This window comes from Ischnura elegans, chromosome 7 (genome assembly GCF_921293095.1).
Source record: "Ischnura elegans chromosome 7, ioIscEleg1.1, whole genome shotgun sequence".
Taxonomy (NCBI): Eukaryota; Metazoa; Arthropoda; class Insecta; order Odonata; family Coenagrionidae; genus Ischnura; species Ischnura elegans.
The window spans coordinates 92,275,601-92,293,082 of record NC_060252.1 but is presented as its reverse complement, the minus strand read 5'-3'; the positions used below and the strand labels follow the sequence as shown (position 1 = coordinate 92,293,082).

General features: G+C 38.4%; 1 protein-coding gene across 1 annotated transcript in view; it reads left to right on the top strand.

The window, feature by feature from the left end:
• LOC124162248 (carbonic anhydrase-related protein 10) overlaps positions 1-17,173 on the top strand; it is a 653,815-nt gene extending 636,642 nt beyond the window's left edge. The window contains exons 9-10 of the mRNA XM_046538715.1: positions 10,905-10,947; positions 12,287-17,173. Of these exons, the coding sequence (XP_046394671.1) occupies positions 10,905-10,947; positions 12,287-12,327 (84 nt within the window). The 3' untranslated portion in view covers positions 12,328-17,173. The remainder of the gene's footprint in view (positions 1-10,904; positions 10,948-12,286) is intronic.
• The last annotated feature ends 309 nt before the right edge of the window (positions 17,174-17,482 follow it).

Below are 17,482 nucleotides of genomic sequence, written 5' to 3'. Positions count from 1 at the left end.
AAAAATCTCATGCTTTCCCAATTTTTCCCCAATCAAATAAAAATCTAGCGTTCACAATAAAGAACAAGTAAGGCAGAGCATAGGTAAGCTAAAGAGATTCGCTCGTATTACAATCGCGGAAAAGCGGACAAAAAGTTGAGAAGTTCATAATTTCCGCCGCTATCATCACCAATCTCGGAGGCTGGCTTGAAGCGCTCGGTCTCACATCGCAAAGTGAGAATTGGGACTCACCCTCCCTCTCCACGGCCTCTCTGCTAAAAAGAGATTCGGAGCCTGCGTCTCATTTTCTTCTCGCCCCCATAACCAGATAAATCTGTCGAGAAATCAAGAGGGGAGGCAGGCGAAGAAGACGAAAGAATAAACCCTCCACCCTTGAGATGGAAACTTTTTAAATTTACCCCCCCCCCCCCTTCTTCATAATAGGCTTTCCAAAGGGAATGTTTAAACAGCTCTCTTACTAGGTGGCTCCTGAGATATTGGGCTCGTCTTGGGCGATAGCTTTAATAGGAAGTGTGGGGCAGAAATTTGTTCCATCCTATACGGTTGGTAAATGAACTTGAAAGTGCTCGGAGTTGGGATATTAGTATGAATGACAACAAATGACACACTGAATAACTAATTTCATCGTAAGTTTCTTGCTTATTAATTCAATTATTTCTTGTTTCATATGAATAAATTTTCAACATTATAGCCATATTTAAGTAGTTTTTTCAAGTTGTAAATGTTAATATTTAAGAATGATCGAGCGAAGCCCCAACCTCGTTAACCATATGCTAGGATTGTCATTGCAACCAAATTTATTTTTTCCCGTATAAGTATGGTAAAAATTATGAAAATTGTTTTCGAATTAAGTTAAATTTAGTTCAATACAATGCATAATTCAATGGTAAAGATAATGGTGTCATTTGTATATCCGTCTCTCTTTTCGTAATTTACTTATTCGTATCAACTCTTGAGTGCTCATTATCTTTGACCCGATTGTAGCATCCTAAATCAGATTCCCTTCTCATCTTCCACCTTCCTATCACATGCTTTATCGTCATACTCGAAAAACATTTTGCGGTATTTTGCTGAATTCTTTTGCTCTCTATGTATGAGTTATAATAGGCTCCGTACAAAAACTTTGAGTATTTTAGGATATTTTTTCGGGTAATTCTTTTTCGCTTCTAATACTTCAACTATTTTGATGTATTTTTGCTAATCAAACGCATTGGCAATTCAAGCCACAATTTAGGACCACAATTATAAATATTTTAAAGCAAGTTTCAAAGTAAGCTCGAGCTTCGTTTGGCATCATTTTGGCAAATAAAATCCCCATGGTTTTTGAAAAAAAAATACGTTTTCTATATGAACATCAGAAACATTGAATACCCTTATATGCAACAGTCTTGTAATAACACCGAGAGAAAAATTGCCTTGCGAATCAATTTAAGCTAAATCACAAAAACATTTTCTGTTTGCGAACACCTCGAATTTCAAAGCAGGATTGATCGAATCTTTAAAATGTTTTATTGTATTATGTCTTACAGCATTTAAGAGGCAAAAGTTTCTTTAAATTCAGTTTTAAAAGAAGCTTAAGGTGCAATAAATAACACGAACGACTTCTAAATTCCGTATCACTGTATTTTTTGTATTTTGACACTTTGTCAAAGTACAAAAAGTCGTATAAAAAGATTCTTTCTGAATCTAGGTTTTTATAGCAGCTGGATGCGAGATCACATTCATTGGTTTCCTGAAAGGTGTCTCTAATTTTCTATAATAGCTTCAGCGCATAGTCCTCGAATACCATCTGAAATATCTTTCACATTATTCTCACAGATTGGATAGAACCTTACCCCTCTGTTCACCCTCCATAAATCTTAGTGATTCGAATTTGAAGTTACAGCGTCACTTGAAGCTAACTTAGCATAAAAGGCAGAAAACTATCGAAGTAACCCTTGATTTCAATGTAATCCCATTTTACGGTATGTGTGATTACGTTTTTTTTGACGCGAATAACTTAGATTCCGTGCAATCTGACCCAGGGACTAAATACGTAGGTTTTGCGTTGTATTCGAGGATAGAAATGATTAATTAGTCCGTGAATCAAAGTGGGACCTTAAGGTACCCACTCATCGGAGGTGGTGGGGCGTTTATCGAACGTGGAGGGAAAGAAGGGGTGCAGAATGAGGGGGGTGGGATTTTGGGGGCGGGATGTGGGCTGGGAGAGTGGAGGGGGGTGCAAGCGGAAATGGAAGCCTTAACTGCACCACCCTTATTCCCCATTCCTATTCGAAGGTCCTCGGTCGTAATATCGGGTGTGGAAAGGGAGATATAGGGTGTTGTAGAGGTGTGTGGCAGAGGGTGGGCTGGGGTGAGAACAGGGGAACACAAACACTACGGGTCCCGACCCGCCGTTTTCTCCCTTTCAGCCGAACGAACGGGGCTGCTTACCTCCTCTGCCTTAATCACCCTCTCCTATATCTCACCATGCGGAGTCATGGGTCGTAATTGCAAGCTGAGGGAACTTGTTCGGTGTGCCAATGCCTTAGAAGCCGCCGAAGTTTTCGATTGTCTCTTTTTTTCGCAGTAATATTCAGGTACGAATATTACGAAAGAGGATCCTCAAGTCGGCCTCTAAATATGTTATCACCCAGCGCGCTTTAAGTGGGTTTACAAAAGTCACCACTCGCGTCGCTGACGGACAAATTGATCCGAGTTAAAGGTCGAAATAGGGCATAGTTAGTAGCGTGAACCTAACCTTTATATACATGATGATGTTATCTATCAATTTCTAAAGTTTTCAATGCTATTCCTTGCAGTTACAAGCATTGCATTGCAAAACATCACACACCTCACCGAGGAAAGGTCCATAAAGGTCACAGAAATTATCTTTCACTGAAAGCATTTTATTTCGCAATAATATATTACTTATATGTTCCTTATATATATACTCATCTTCTACACCAGTTTAATCACTTTTCAACCAGTGGAGTTGGTATTTTTCAGACGTGAGTTTTATATGTAAACTAAGATCTAAAATTCTAAGATTAATTTTTTTGTGGACAGATATTCCACTGATTTCACATTTTCTGAGCAGCTAAGGGGAGATCACATTCATTGGTTTCGTGAAGATTATCTCTAATGTTCTGCAATAGCTGTAGTGCATAGCTTTCGAATAGCTTCGGGAATAGCTTTTATATGGTTTTGAGAGATTGGATGGGGCTTCACTTCACAGTTCACTCCCCATTAATCTTAGTGTACCATGATTCGACTTTGAAATGACAGCGGTACTTGAGGCTTACTTAGCTTAAAAGGCAGACCGTGTTCTGCAAATTCCAGGGAAGTAATTTCCCAGCTCACGTTTGTGTGCGATATTCCGCTAATGTATTCCTTTCCCACATTCTAGGTGACATGTGCTTTTTTGGTGTTAAGGAGTTCAAAAATTAGAGTGCCTCATTTTCTTCACTGTTTTTGCGCAGCGATTATTTGTACAGAATAAAGTTGCGGGCCCATTTCAACTTTAGAGGCGCAATTCTTCTCCAAATTGTTTTAAATATTCTATGAGTCTTTATGCTTCAAATGGTATAGTTTTGGTAATGATGACAAATTTTTTTAAGAGCAATTCGTAGCTGAAATGGACATTTTTACGAAGCCTATCCATGATAATTGGCAGTCATCATATCAATTGCAATTGTTTTTTTCCTCTTTTTGTCGATCATGTTATTTTCTATACGGAGAATTGATAACCTAGTGGGTAGAGCGCTTGGCCGCTGATCGAGGAGTTCCACGTTCAAATTCCGGATGAAGCCATCAGACACCCCCGAACAAATCGACTTGAAGTGCTAAATAGTCCAGGGAGAGGATAGTTCAGATAAGAAACCCCCTTACCCTAAATCTATGAAATTCTCTCACGCTTGTGGCTTAGTTCGGTGTTAGCTCTACTCTTACCTATTCAAACTAACCTTCGGGTTTAATTACGGAGTGAGCGATTATATTGTATAATGGTCGTTGCGAATAACTTTATAGTAGTTTCACAAATCCTGAAAATCTACGTGCCGCTATATCAATTTGAATCCCCAAATGAATTAATTTATTTTCAAGTTGGCCCCCAGCTGAAATTTGTCTCCGATTTATAGGTTTATATGCATTTCAGATCAAAGTTTTTACAATCAAGTGAATTTCAGAGGAAATCACAGTCTTTTTGCCGTTAGAACAGTTTTTCAGGCAAAGATGGAAATATTTTGGCAAGTATAAATACGTTTAGAATATTAACCTAAAAGGCAAAGAAATCTATGTTTACCATAAATCTTTCTTTAATAAACTTGATGATGTATTTCAGCTCGACTTTAGATAATATTTATAATTGGAAGAGTTTTTTCACTTGTTGAAGTACGGTAAAATAAAGTTCATATTTCGGCAAAACTGTGAGCATATCAACAAACATTTGAGAGTCTTATTACATTCATTGCTTCCAATTTTGGATAAATTATTATTTTTCCTTATATTACCTAACGGGTGAAACCTGCCAAATGTACCACCGATGTACCAAAAAAAAATTATTTCATAACGGATTCGGAACCACTTCTTACGGATTTAGACAGAGTATTTTTTGTCCTTATGAAAGCTCTGAACTCATATCAGTAGACTTCTGCGAGAATCGTTATGTAAGAGTGTAAGAAAAGGTTAGTGAAGAGCAAGAGAAATCTGCAGTGTAGCTGTCTACGGTGCGGAAATGTGGACACTAAGGAAGGAGGACGAGAGAAGATTGAAGGCATTCGAGATGTGGGTATGGAGAAGAATGGAGAAGGTGAAATGGACAGAGAGGAAAAGGAACGACGAAGTGATGGACATGGTGAGTGAGGAGCGGCAACTTTTAGATGAGACGAAGGAGACAGTACTTGAGAGTACAATGGATGGAGCGATTACTTAGCGGGGATGGGATGTTGAAAAAAGTTTTAGAGGGTAGAATTTTAGATAAACGAGGGAAATAGAAAGAAGAGAATAGGAGTTTTAGATAGATTGAAGGAGAGTAAGGCTTACAGTGAATTGAAGAAGGCAGTGCTGGAAGGAAAGGGAGGCTCCCAGATTACTTCTTTAGTACTCCATGGAAACCTACCTCAATCGGTAGAATACTATTATTATCAGTAAACATGGAATGCCAACGAATATAATCCCATTAAACATTTTTAATTTTTCCCGGTTAATAATACTCAGGCATTCTTCTTGGTACTGGCCGACATTTCGGAAAACGACTTGTCATCCGTACTCAAGGCGTGAAAATGTCTAACTGTCCAATTTCACAATATAAATTTCTCTATTTCTGTGTGAAGTTGGACATTCAGTAACACACTTTAAGAATGGAAGACAAGTCTATTTCCGAAACGTTGGCCGATACGACTGAATTAACCTGGTGTAGAACCCGAGAAAAATTCCAGAATTCCCCCAAATTCGTGAGTGAATGCCACGCTTGTCCTTCGCAAAAAGGCGTCCGCTCCGTTCACTTTCGATGGATGCTGTGGTTATTGGTTGTGACGCGCATGAATGCCGTGTCAGCCGCTCAGCAGGTATATTCCTCGGTCCCCTGGAGCAAGCGCTTATCCACCTTCGCCTCCTCCCTTCGCCTGAGTCCGCTGGGGACGATTGAGGCCCGTGTCCTCCGCTTGTTCGTCTACATTTCGCTGTCGTCGGACAGTGACGTCACTGCGGTCCCCAGAGGAGTTGAGATGTTTGCGACCCTACGGGGAATAAGGGGGGAGTTTTGGGGAGGGATTGAATGATGCTATTGGCAACGACAATGGTGAGGACGTAACTTTCAATTTGTCTTGAAATATATGGACAAATGACAGTTCGATCTGGAAGTGGTTTACTGGTGTCAGGCGCTGAATTTGTGGAACAGGATTTTGAATGAAACGACAATTCATACTATCCGACAGATAATTTAAGATTCAAATTATATTTTGAACTTGAAAATGAGAACCCTAGAAGCAAAGGGCTACCAGTGCACTTTTTATAATTTTCGATAATGGTGCAGATAATGGTCGAAAGGTAGATAATAGTCATCTTCATATACTTTATATACTACCCCGCAAGCCACTAAAAGTCGTGTGGCAGGATCACCTCTTTGAGCGTTCTTTAGGTAAATGATGTTTCTTTACAGAATAAGGAACGTAAGGGTGGTTAAGGTAAGGATAAAATAATATTTCGTTTGATTTAAGCTTTGTGTTATCCCGTTTCAAAGCTAGAGTTTCAAGAAAATGACACTGGATTTGGAAAAACCTTATATTATTCAACAGTGAGGTGTATCACGAGCAAGTCTACTGAAATTTTATCTTCCTAGCATTAGAAATTACTTAGTTTGATCAAGATAAAATCATAGTTTATGCTGAGAGAATTGACAAATTTAGCTAGAAGGAGAATCTATAGGTACGAATCCATTTATTGACTTGATATTTTATGTATTAACTTAATTATGCATCTTATGTTTCCAAGTGTGCACTCTAAAGGATCATTTAGCCAAAATGTCCACTCAGCGAGATATATATCGGCGGCTTTTGAGGCTGACTTGCAATTGGCTCCCAAATGACCGGTAGTCCCACGAATGGCCGCCGCAAGCTTTGACATCCGACCCAATTCCATACCTGAGTGCCGAGAGAGTAGTGGAAACGCTTCAATTGTCGACGCTTCTTACTCTCATCATGCGACTCCAGGAAGACGAGACCGAACAGCGAAATAAATAAGAGCTGATTCAAACATATGGAAACGGTTGGCTGATAAAGAACGGATTGAAGAGTAAAAAAAGTATTTCATTGTGACAATATGGTTGTTATTGTACGAGATTTGTTCAGAAAATAACTGAAATTTTTTTTCTTTCTTTATTCATTCGCCTACGTAATATTGCTCGGTAAAAATAGTACCTATTTTGCAACTGGTTCATAAACATTTCTTTCTCTTTTTCCACGTTTTTATCGGTTGCTTCTGAGTTGGTGCGATCCCCTAAACGCTTTCAAGGTTATCTTGGAAACACTTATATCCCTTGAAAATTCTTGTTTTACCCATAGTAGACTCACCATAGACTTAAGTTAACATTTCACACACTTTGTTACGCATAATTTCATTATTTTAAGCAAAATTAAATATGAATTCTTTGGTCCATTTATTTGACGAACTAAAATCGCCAGGTTCATAAAAACACGTCTAAAATTAGCGGCTGCTACAGGCAAGGTAAAAAATGACATCATGTAATAAAAACACGGACAATTGGGGTCTGCAAACTCGCGAAATTTAAAATTCCTGAATTTGTATTCTGAGATAACTTTGTATAATTCTCATTTAGAATAAAGATTTTATTTAGGACCGATATGTTAGACTACCTTCTAATATTCCTTTTTTCTTCGTCGATGGGGCCCGAGAGAGAGCGTTAATCAGTAGCAGACCTCTGGGTAAGGAGACAGAGGTGAGAAAAAGCGAGGAGGGTGCTGGGATGAAGGAAAATTATTTTATATTAATTTTTTATTTTTATTCTGTAAGGCGAAAACGGGAGAGGGGAGAATCAGGGTTTCCATAGCGATGATATCCCCGACTCCCCCTACCAAGCAGTACCGCTAATGGCCACTGGGTGGAGTGCGGCCGCGATGGGGAGGCCTCGCCGCGTGAGATAAGCGCGTTGAAAGAAAGGAAATGAGAGGGAATCAACGGGTTGTCGCGATGTGAAAAGTTTCATTTCCTTCCCCCGCGCCCCTTCCCACTCCACCCCTGCCACGTACACTTCTCCCTCACACCTATTGCTGCTAAAGAGACACGTGCCTGCTTTTTGGAGCCCACAAAGAGAGCATTCTTTTTATCTCCCTCGCGAATCTTTGTGGTGGGCTTGCGGTAATGGCTGCTGACGCTTTTGGGGGAGAGCAAAAATTGTTAGATACAATTATCAAGGAGCTTCCGCCGTGACTGCGCTAATCAAAACAATTACACAACGAAGACTCGCTGGCGTAATTTGAATGAAAAGATTATTGACATTTATTTTGCTCAGGTATTGTCGGGCAGGGGAATTGAGGAGATGAAGTGGACGAAGAAAAGCTGCAAAGTGCTACTGTACAAGGTGAGCGAGTAGAGGCAACTTCTCGGGGAAATAAGAAGGGAACAGGGGGTTTGAATGGAGTAAATACTGCGTCAGAAGGCGTTGTCAATACCCATGTCGTAGGAAAAAATGCTATGTTAGAAGGGAAATAGAAGGAGGGGAGAAGAAATAATAGATTAATTGAAAGACTATATTGTGAAGGAAAAAAAACGGGTCGATGCGCAAATTTCTTCATGTCAACTGACCTTAACTCGTAGAACACCAAGAATAATTATGAAGTGATCTGAAAGAACTAGCCATCGAAACTAATTGTAAATTTCACTCAGTGAAAATAACTAATTTCGTTGGAAGTTATATTGGGGGAATATGTAATACTGGGGAAACGTGCAGGATCATAGAAATCAGGATGAAAGTTTAGTCGTAACAGAAATAATAAGATTTTCATGTTTTTCCGTTCACACTTGAAATTAAAAAGAAAAACTTTGTGCTTTCGCATGAATATTTATTCACACATTTACACGACCACGGTTTCAACGTTAGACGTCATCATCAGGTGAACTCTACAGAGGTCCATCACATCCTTTTATACCAGGCTAGGAGGGGTACGGAGGAAGGTAACTAGGTTGAACGATTGGTCAACAGAGAAGAGGGAGGGGGAAAGAACTTGGTCATACAGTAGAAAGAAGCTATTGGGAGGAGGCTCCCCTAGGGAGGGTATGGCAGGTGGAGGGGGGATGGTTCAGGTGAGAGAGAGGCCGAAGACTTCGTCATGTCATTAGCCCAGGAATTTAAATAAATAAATAAACTTTTTTGGCTCTAGGAATCCTTTCCTTTGGAGCCTAAATAAATACATAATCATAAACATTCAGACTGAGAAGGTTAACATAGAAAAAAGAAGAAATCATGAAACACTCAACCAACCAACTCAAACAACCACCTTTATATAGATTTCCAAAAACATGAAACAAAATTAAAAACCATACAAAAAACATACAAACCCATAAATTGCAAGTTGCGGACGCTTATATAATTCAGGTATCATAAAAATAAAAAGTTAACAAAGACTTTTTGAAATTATTGAATGTTGAGATATTTTTTAACTCTTGAGGAATCGAATTCCATACATGACATGAATTAATATACAATGCATTTTGGTACATGGTTGTTTTATGATTTAGGAATGAGAGGATTAAAAGAGGGGAGTGGGAGTCACACAAAAAGTCATTTACAATGTTGTCATTAGAACGTACATGCTGCAAAATGTCCATCTGTTCCAAAGCGTCTAATCTAGGTCCTTTAGGTTCAAAATGAAGCACTTCAAATACAAAAGTGATTTTTTAGTTTGCTTGATAAGGTATTAATAATCCTTATTTTAAGCAAGCGCTACCTGCTAGCAGCCTGCATCGCAGCGGCGCACATATCCTCGCCCCAAGGTCACCTCACACGGGAACAGCGGAAATCAGAAATACATCACACGGGCTTTTCCCAGCATTCATACTTAGCCGTCGCATTTTCGCGCGCTTGAAAATTTTCACTTTTCATTTAATCGCGAAAAATAGTCATCGTCATTCAAAAATCTAAAAGCGTGAAATGCGTACTCCAGGAGTAGTAATCTTTCGATTTAGGCATTAAATAATAATAATAAGAAACCATCCTATTGACCTCTCCAAAATAAGGAGAAATTTCAAAATTTAGTTCCCGTAATATACTGAACACATCTTCCATGTGATCGCTGGCCGTTGAAAGAAGTGGCCGCAGAAAAGAGGCGGTGTGTGCGTTGCTTATTTGGTGAATACGTTCAGTTCCAGGGAAAGTGGCTATTAGAGGAAATGGTCTCTAAACAAAAGACAATTAGGCCACGTATCACTCCCATACCCATACCATTCGTATAATACTTGCATTGAAATTACTGCTATATAAAACTGTCGCTCAACTTAACACTCTTTGGTATGGAGTAGATTTAAATTATAAGGCACAATTACCAAGGAGCCTCCACCGTGACTGTGCTGATCAAAACAACTAAACAACGAAGTCTCGTTAGTGCATCGCGAATCAATGATTGCAATGCATTGTGCTAGCTAATTTTTTCTCTCGCTCCCCCCCCCCCCCTTAAAATAAATTGTCAAGCTGCAGCTTCAATGTTGGGGACAATGAGTGACCACATACGTTTCTCTGCATATTTTGCAATTGACAGAATGGGCCGGAAGTAAAACAGGAATATCATGCTGTTTATATATTTACCTGACGAGCCGATTCATCGCAATGATAGAGCTGGTTATCTCGGGCTATCAATTAACCGTCTCCTAATCACTGATGACTTCATAATGTATTTCAATCGATTTAAAGTATATTTTTTCATTACTTCAAATGCATACTCATATTATTTTATTACAGTTTTATTTATTTACCATTGGTGCTTCAAATCAAAGAGGAAAAGTTTTATGTAAAATTAAATTGTAAGTGAATGCTGATAGGCAAATTGATCGCAAAATCTGGTCCTGAATTAGTCAACACTATGCTCTTAGCTGGCACGTTCATGATGTTTTCACTGTTGCTATACTTGAATATTTATATTTTTATATTAAATATCTACTGCAGGAAATATTTTAAAATTATGAGGCAGAAATTATGTAGTTAATATTATAGGTTAAATAATTTTAATAGCCTTTGTGACTGTTATCCGTGGTTATTTCAATTTTTGTATTAATAAATGTACTTTGCTTAAACACATGTGCAAGTTTATTTACTTATTTAGTTTATATTAAGTTTATACTTTGCACCTTTATTAGTTGCAAGGTGATACTCTTTTGGAATTATTATTAATTCTTTCATTCTTCTCTTTTTGCAGGGTAAAACCTGTCAGACCATGTACAAGGAGATGTACTATAAAGGTAAGATGATAATTTGGATAGTGATACCTGTAGAAAGTAGTCCGTTTTGGAATTATTCTTCATTCCCCTGATTTTTCCTGGCAATGGAAGAATTTTAGTTATTGAGTGGAAGAACTTAGGGAAATTACTTTTAAACCTTTGTATTGGATTCCTATTCTCAATCTTAAAGAATTCAAATGCAAAACAAACAATTCATAAGGAACCCAAATCGCGATCATGGCGGTTTGTTCTTAAAAATCATCCTCACAATGTGATTTAAATGAAATTTCTTTACCCTAAATCTGAAAAAGTTGCCCCAAATGTACTTAATAGCATCATTCTGCTGAAACTTTTGCCGTCCATGCATTACCATCAGATGCTCTTGGTGTCAATCGCATACTGATACTTGGAATATCTGACGTTTATTTTATACTTGCCTCGTCCAGTGTTTATTTAAACGTTTCTGGGGATAATTGTAATATTTTTACATTAATGGCAGCCCCATAAATATTAGCAGGTCAATTTATTGCATGGCTCCTAATGAAACATAAGGGTAACAATGTTTTTAATGTAAGTAATTAATTTTAAGTGTACCGGGACTAGCCAAAGTGATAACTTTACGGAGTAACCCACAATTCACAATTCTGCGAAAAATACACAGAGAAAAAATTATTCGAATTGACCGGGATATCCGGGTTTGAATCGCCGGGTAAAGGCGAATGATTTTCTCTTTGTTGATTTTTTGCGCAGTAAGTAATTAAATCATCCCTAGCGGCTTCAATGTTGGGGAAAAATGAGGTACCACACACGTTTCTCCGCATATTTTGAAATTGATAGAGTTGGCCTTAAATAATCCAGGAATATCATACTGTTTATATTTTTACCTGACAAGCTGATTCAATCGCAATGATTGGAGATGATTATCTCGGGTTGCGCTTATGCAGTGGGGCTCATGAGGCTAGTTACGCTAGTGGCCCAGGTTAAGATTCTAATGAAGTAGCATTGTTATTTGGGCTAATAATTCTTCCTAACAAACGCATCGATTGTTTACAGGTATTTGTTTTTGTACATAAATATATACTCAGAAATTTCAAAAAGTACTTTTTCCTTATTTTCTACATCCTCTACATCCTGATGAAGATTTATTATATCTTTTTTATTTATTTATTTAATACAGGGTTTTAGGGATTTTTCCGCCGTTTGCCCGTCAGGCTTACCGCGCCCCGATTTTGATAATATCAGACCGCGCCCTTCGCAGGGTTGAAATTGTCTCGAAAGCTTGCTTTTATAGGAGTATGATATAATGTACAACTGCTTGAACTGAGGAATAAAGAAGGCGATTTCTATTTTTATTTTGCAGCGAATACGTGGAACGAGAAGGAGCTTCCCTACCAGGTGTAGCAGTCCTCACGGAGGAGACACGTCGTCGTCGGTGCAAATGGTTGCGGGCAGGCGAAGAAAAGGGCGCGGGCGACAACCTCTCCGCGACCGCGTCGGATGATGGGACGTGAAGATGACACGGTTCGCCGGAGACAGACAGGCAGAGAGGGCGGAAAGTGTTTCTACCTCCTTCGTGCTGTTCGGCTGCCGTTGTTGTTCGCTGCGACCGTCTGGGAGACCCGCTTCGCCGTCTGATGGAGGAAGAGGAGGCCATGCTTGCAAATGAGTCTCGGGCACGAGCATGTAAAGAATGGACGATCATCTAGGCAGTAGGAAACCGCCTCAGTATTGATACCAAAGCCTCCACATTTTATGTCTTCGCAAAGCGCTGCTCTTTGGAGCAAGAAGAAAATTATTTGTTCATCTCAGCATCGCTTTGTTTTGATCTACTCTTATTGTAACATAACACCCCCTCTCGACCAATCGTATTTGTTTTCTTTTTTGTGGTGAATCGCTTGTTTAATATTTCGTTATCTTCTTCATCACTTCATCTTTTCTTTCCTGAAGGATAAAGCTCTCGTCAATATTACCGAACTCCTCAAAGATATAATTGACATCTGATAAAATATTGAAGTAAAATTTTCAACTTTGAGATACATTAAAATGGTAGACGGGTCTGGTTGATTAGCTCTTAAAATTTTTAGATGAATTCATGAGTTTTAAACAATTAATGCGTTATGAAAATAATAGCGGTCAAGAGGGAGTGATGCATATTCTAAAGACTTCAAAGTTCTGAAGTATTACTCATTTAAAACTTAGATTTTCATTTTATATTCTTAGGGTAGTTGATGTAGGCTATTTTGAACATTTAAGGCCATCTCAGAAATAAAAATTTAACTTCAGTATACGATCTGATGTAAGAATTTCAATTTTTGGAGATTAAGTTAAATGTGAAAATGGTCAACTCCATAGCTCCTGAAATTATCAAAATGATAATTTAAGTTTTAGGCTTATACTACGCCAAGAAACAATATGAAATACTATAAGCCGGAGATGATAAATACGTCCGCATAAGAACATGGTTTAAAATTACATTTTCCAGGCAGCTCGGCTTCATTTCTTATAACTACGAACTGATTGTTTTTTTTAAGCTGGCATCGCTTGGCTCACTGAACAAGGTTTGAGGTCGGCCTCTGTTGCCTCGGTGATCGTCCTCTCTATGCATACTCATGGTCTCGGCTATGGAGAAAAGAAAGAAAGAAGAGCTAATGTGTTGGTGTCCTTACCGCTGAACCCAACCCTCATCTCTGATTGTGCGACTCTTCGAGAGGAAGCTTCTCGAATGTAAGAGTAGTGACTGCGTTTGTAGCGTGTGTTTCCCAAACGGCAGAAACATTCTCAAGTTCGTCAAAGATGCAATAACATTCGACGGAGCTAATGGAGGTCCTCAGCCTGCGATATGTGTTTTTTTTTGGGCCGTTTGCGTTAAGTTACAGGTTTAAATTAGCTCCAATGGTCACTCGTTCCAATAATGCGATGGTACTAAAGAAGAGAGAACAAATATATGGTCTGATATTCAGGGCGGAGGCGGAATGGGCCACTATCCACATTCCTCGCTCACGCTGTCTCTATCCGTTTGCAAAAACATTCCTCGCAGTCCGAGATCGTATAATGCTTCCATTAAGGTTCATTTATTGACTAGCTCCCTTCAGACATCATATATTCTCAACTAATAGTCAAAACGGAAGGTGATCACAATAATCTTATATACAATTTTTAAGAACCATAAACTCAACCGTAGATATGCGCTCTATTTACCTGTCAAAATAGGCAAAAGAATTGTATACCTCTGAATAACTCTTTTATAAAAAGGTGTTCATTTAACTCCTACCTCTGTTTTGTTTACGAAATGAAAAAGTAATTCACGTTTTTTACTCTTATTACCCAAGAGCATTATAATGAAGAGATTTAAATTCAGTTATGCGATCGGTAACTCGAGTAAGACGAGAAGATAGTGAGTGACTCTTACCTCAATTGTTGTATTTTCCTTATAAGGCGAGCTAATTTTAGCTCTACCCAACGCTTGGTAACGAAAGAAGTAAAATAAACGTACAAGAAGCATTCAGATCGTTTAGATGAAATATTCTCTAGCTAGCCTTTCTTGCGTCCACATTAGGCTTTTCAATTGTTTCCTCCTTCGAAATGTTGTGTTGGTTACCATTAAATCACTTGAATAATTGGAGTGACATAAAACTTCCACTTCTTTGACTAATAAACTGGGGTTGTGAGTTGCATAAAGGTAGGTATTGCAAATATTTCTTTCGCGGATATGATTTGATCAAAATATTTTTTATATCATTTTCGCAGAGGAGACAAAATAATCCAAAATCAGGGCTGATAGTATGTTTTATGATATACAGGGTTGAAATGATGAAAGAAATTGAATAAACAGCCTTGTAAATCACATCATTATCTACTGTACGTTATGGTTTATACAGAACCATAGAAATTGTATTTAACGTCGCAATTGTGTTTACGTTGTTATACATGATCATCAACTGGTCCTCTGCAAACTGGCAGGTCCCAAATATCAAAGTCGTCTCCACTTCCTCCTGTTCAAGAGATCCGCTTTGGTTTCCTTACACCTTCTTCCTAACCTCCCTGCGTATTTCATCTTCAGCCTTCTTCTTTCTTTTCTCTTTTCTCCTTTCACTGTTCCCTCGACCGCTGTATTTAAAGCCCCCTTACCTCTTTAAAAAATTCCCGATCCAATACCCCTTTATCTAGAAATATTATAGTTAGCCTTGAATCGCAGCAAAATATCCATGGCTAGCCCTTTTTCTTCGATTTGAATGGAGAACATCTCAGTGAGCAGGATTCTAATTATGAATGTTCAAATCTCAGTAATAAGAGGGATTGAACCCATTTGTATAAACCTTTTCACTCTTTGTGTCCTTCTATGAAGTTGTTTGCGAGCAGACACGGATGCTTTGTCGTCTCAGTATCGCCCCGCGACAAAAGTATCGAACTGCTTCTTTCGCAAACAACTTCACTGTCAATATTCCCCCCACAATTAATAAAGGAATGCTCATTTGTGAAAGAAGTTGTTGACAGTGTAAGTCTATTGCCCATTCGGCCATTTTTATCTCACTACGTTTGGAGCCACTGGCTTTATAACCACAAAACAAACTTGAAGTCACCTGTGTGTTGGTAAAACACTCAGCTTTTAGATTGGGCATCAATGGTCTTGCATGTAACAGTATTAAAATGTTCCTTTGAGCATCAAACAATAAAATCAGCCAGTAAAGAGAACCTTTTTGGAAGCACTATACGATTTATCAAGCCTTTTCGGGCAGTCGAGTATTGGCTGGACGATGGCTTAGCAAGATACGGATAGAAGTGGGAAAATATATATATTAGCAATGGGTTATAGACAGGGTGTGGTGTATACATACAATTTTCAAGGCCTTAAGAGCCCAATCGCCTCATTGGGTGAAAAAACAATCTAATAAAAAAATCAGAATATATGTATATATAACACAGTGCATATGTGTATCGCTTTTCACGCACTAACATAAGGAAAGAGTGTAAGAGTATGGAATAAGTTAATGTCAAACACAGAGAGGGATATATAATGCAAAAGAAGATTTATAAAAATGTTATTGATTGAAAAATACGTAGGGAGTGTTTGTGAAAGTTGGTCTCGCAATATTGTGGCTTGATGAGAAGAGGTGTTGCCATTATTTTTTATTCTCCCTTTTTCTCTGGGACTTCTAGTGTTGGAGACTAAACGAAATTGCATGCGAGCCGCCCAATAGATCGCTCGAAACCTGTTGTTTTACTTTTTCAGAAAAAACATTTTCGAAGCGCTTAGAAGCCTAGACCGCCGGAGAGCAGTCATTGTTGAAGTGTGGAATGAATATAATGTATAGGGATGAACATGGATGAGTCTGTTAGTGTTTTCGGGTAATGATTTTTTTATCGGGATTCGTAATAAAAAAACGTGTGCTTTACTAGGGAGATGATGCATAACTACATGATTTTTTAATTGAAATGTATATTATAACTATTGAACCAAAATATTAAAAAAATAAAATTGTGGTGAGTCGAAATGCAACTCATCGTGAGAGAAGGAGGACACTTGCTGAAGGACTAAACTAGAAGAAACTAAATGCTGATAGCAACAATAAGTATGTTGTAATTGAAAACGAGTTAATTTTAAGGGGAAAAAACTGCTTTGCACTGCCTTCCTTGTCGCGGTTTTCTGGAAGTTTTTGGACTGTTCGAGTGAAGAATATCCAATTAGATTGATGGCAAAGAAGCTGTTGGTTGAAGGATATTGACTGGAGCTCAGGGGTCAGCAGGTCAGCAGCTTGAAGTCAGCAAATGGGCAAAGTGTTGATCTTTAAGCCTTTTCGGTTCATTGCCTGGGAAACTCCAAAGAGATGGAGAGCTTGTTGTTGAAATGAAATGGAAAAGAGTGACCATTTTTCATGAGAAGTGTGGGACATGGACTTGGTGAGTAGATTTCCAGATGGTGATAACCATTCCATAAATTGTGGATCGTTGTAACACACCATCCCTTCCCTTTTCGTTGCTCTTTCTCGAACCTAAATATTTCCTTCTCACTAACCATTCCCTCGCCCCACTAGTGTCCTCTGTGAAGTGCAATGCGAAATACTGTTCACCTCCATCTATTCTCGAGTCCCCGGATCGTGTCATCGATGGGGAGTAAGTGCTTCCTCCTAATGTTAAAAACTGAAAAAAAGAAACATAGACTTATCGGCTCCAAAAATGTATTTAATCTCTGTGTTATGCTCTTGTGATGTGACGGTTGTTGTTAATAGATTACGCCAGTGATGGGTTTTTTCGTGGTTTTCATTTATCCCATGACTTTCCTTGCTTCTTCGTGAATTTTATTTTCAAATAAAACTACCTACTGGGACAAAACTAGATTAACACTAATTTCTGTTCCAGGTGCTAAATTACATATTTCTAATCCAATTTATATTCATGCCACAATTCTTCCTTCCGCTTATGATGAAAATTAACTTAATAACTAATAAATGATTCCAAGGCTCAAGCGAAAAACTTGAAATCCTGAATATTAACTGAACTATGCAATTATTTCTGTTGTCTTAGGTTAGATTTATCTTCTTCTGTTTCTTAGTAACAG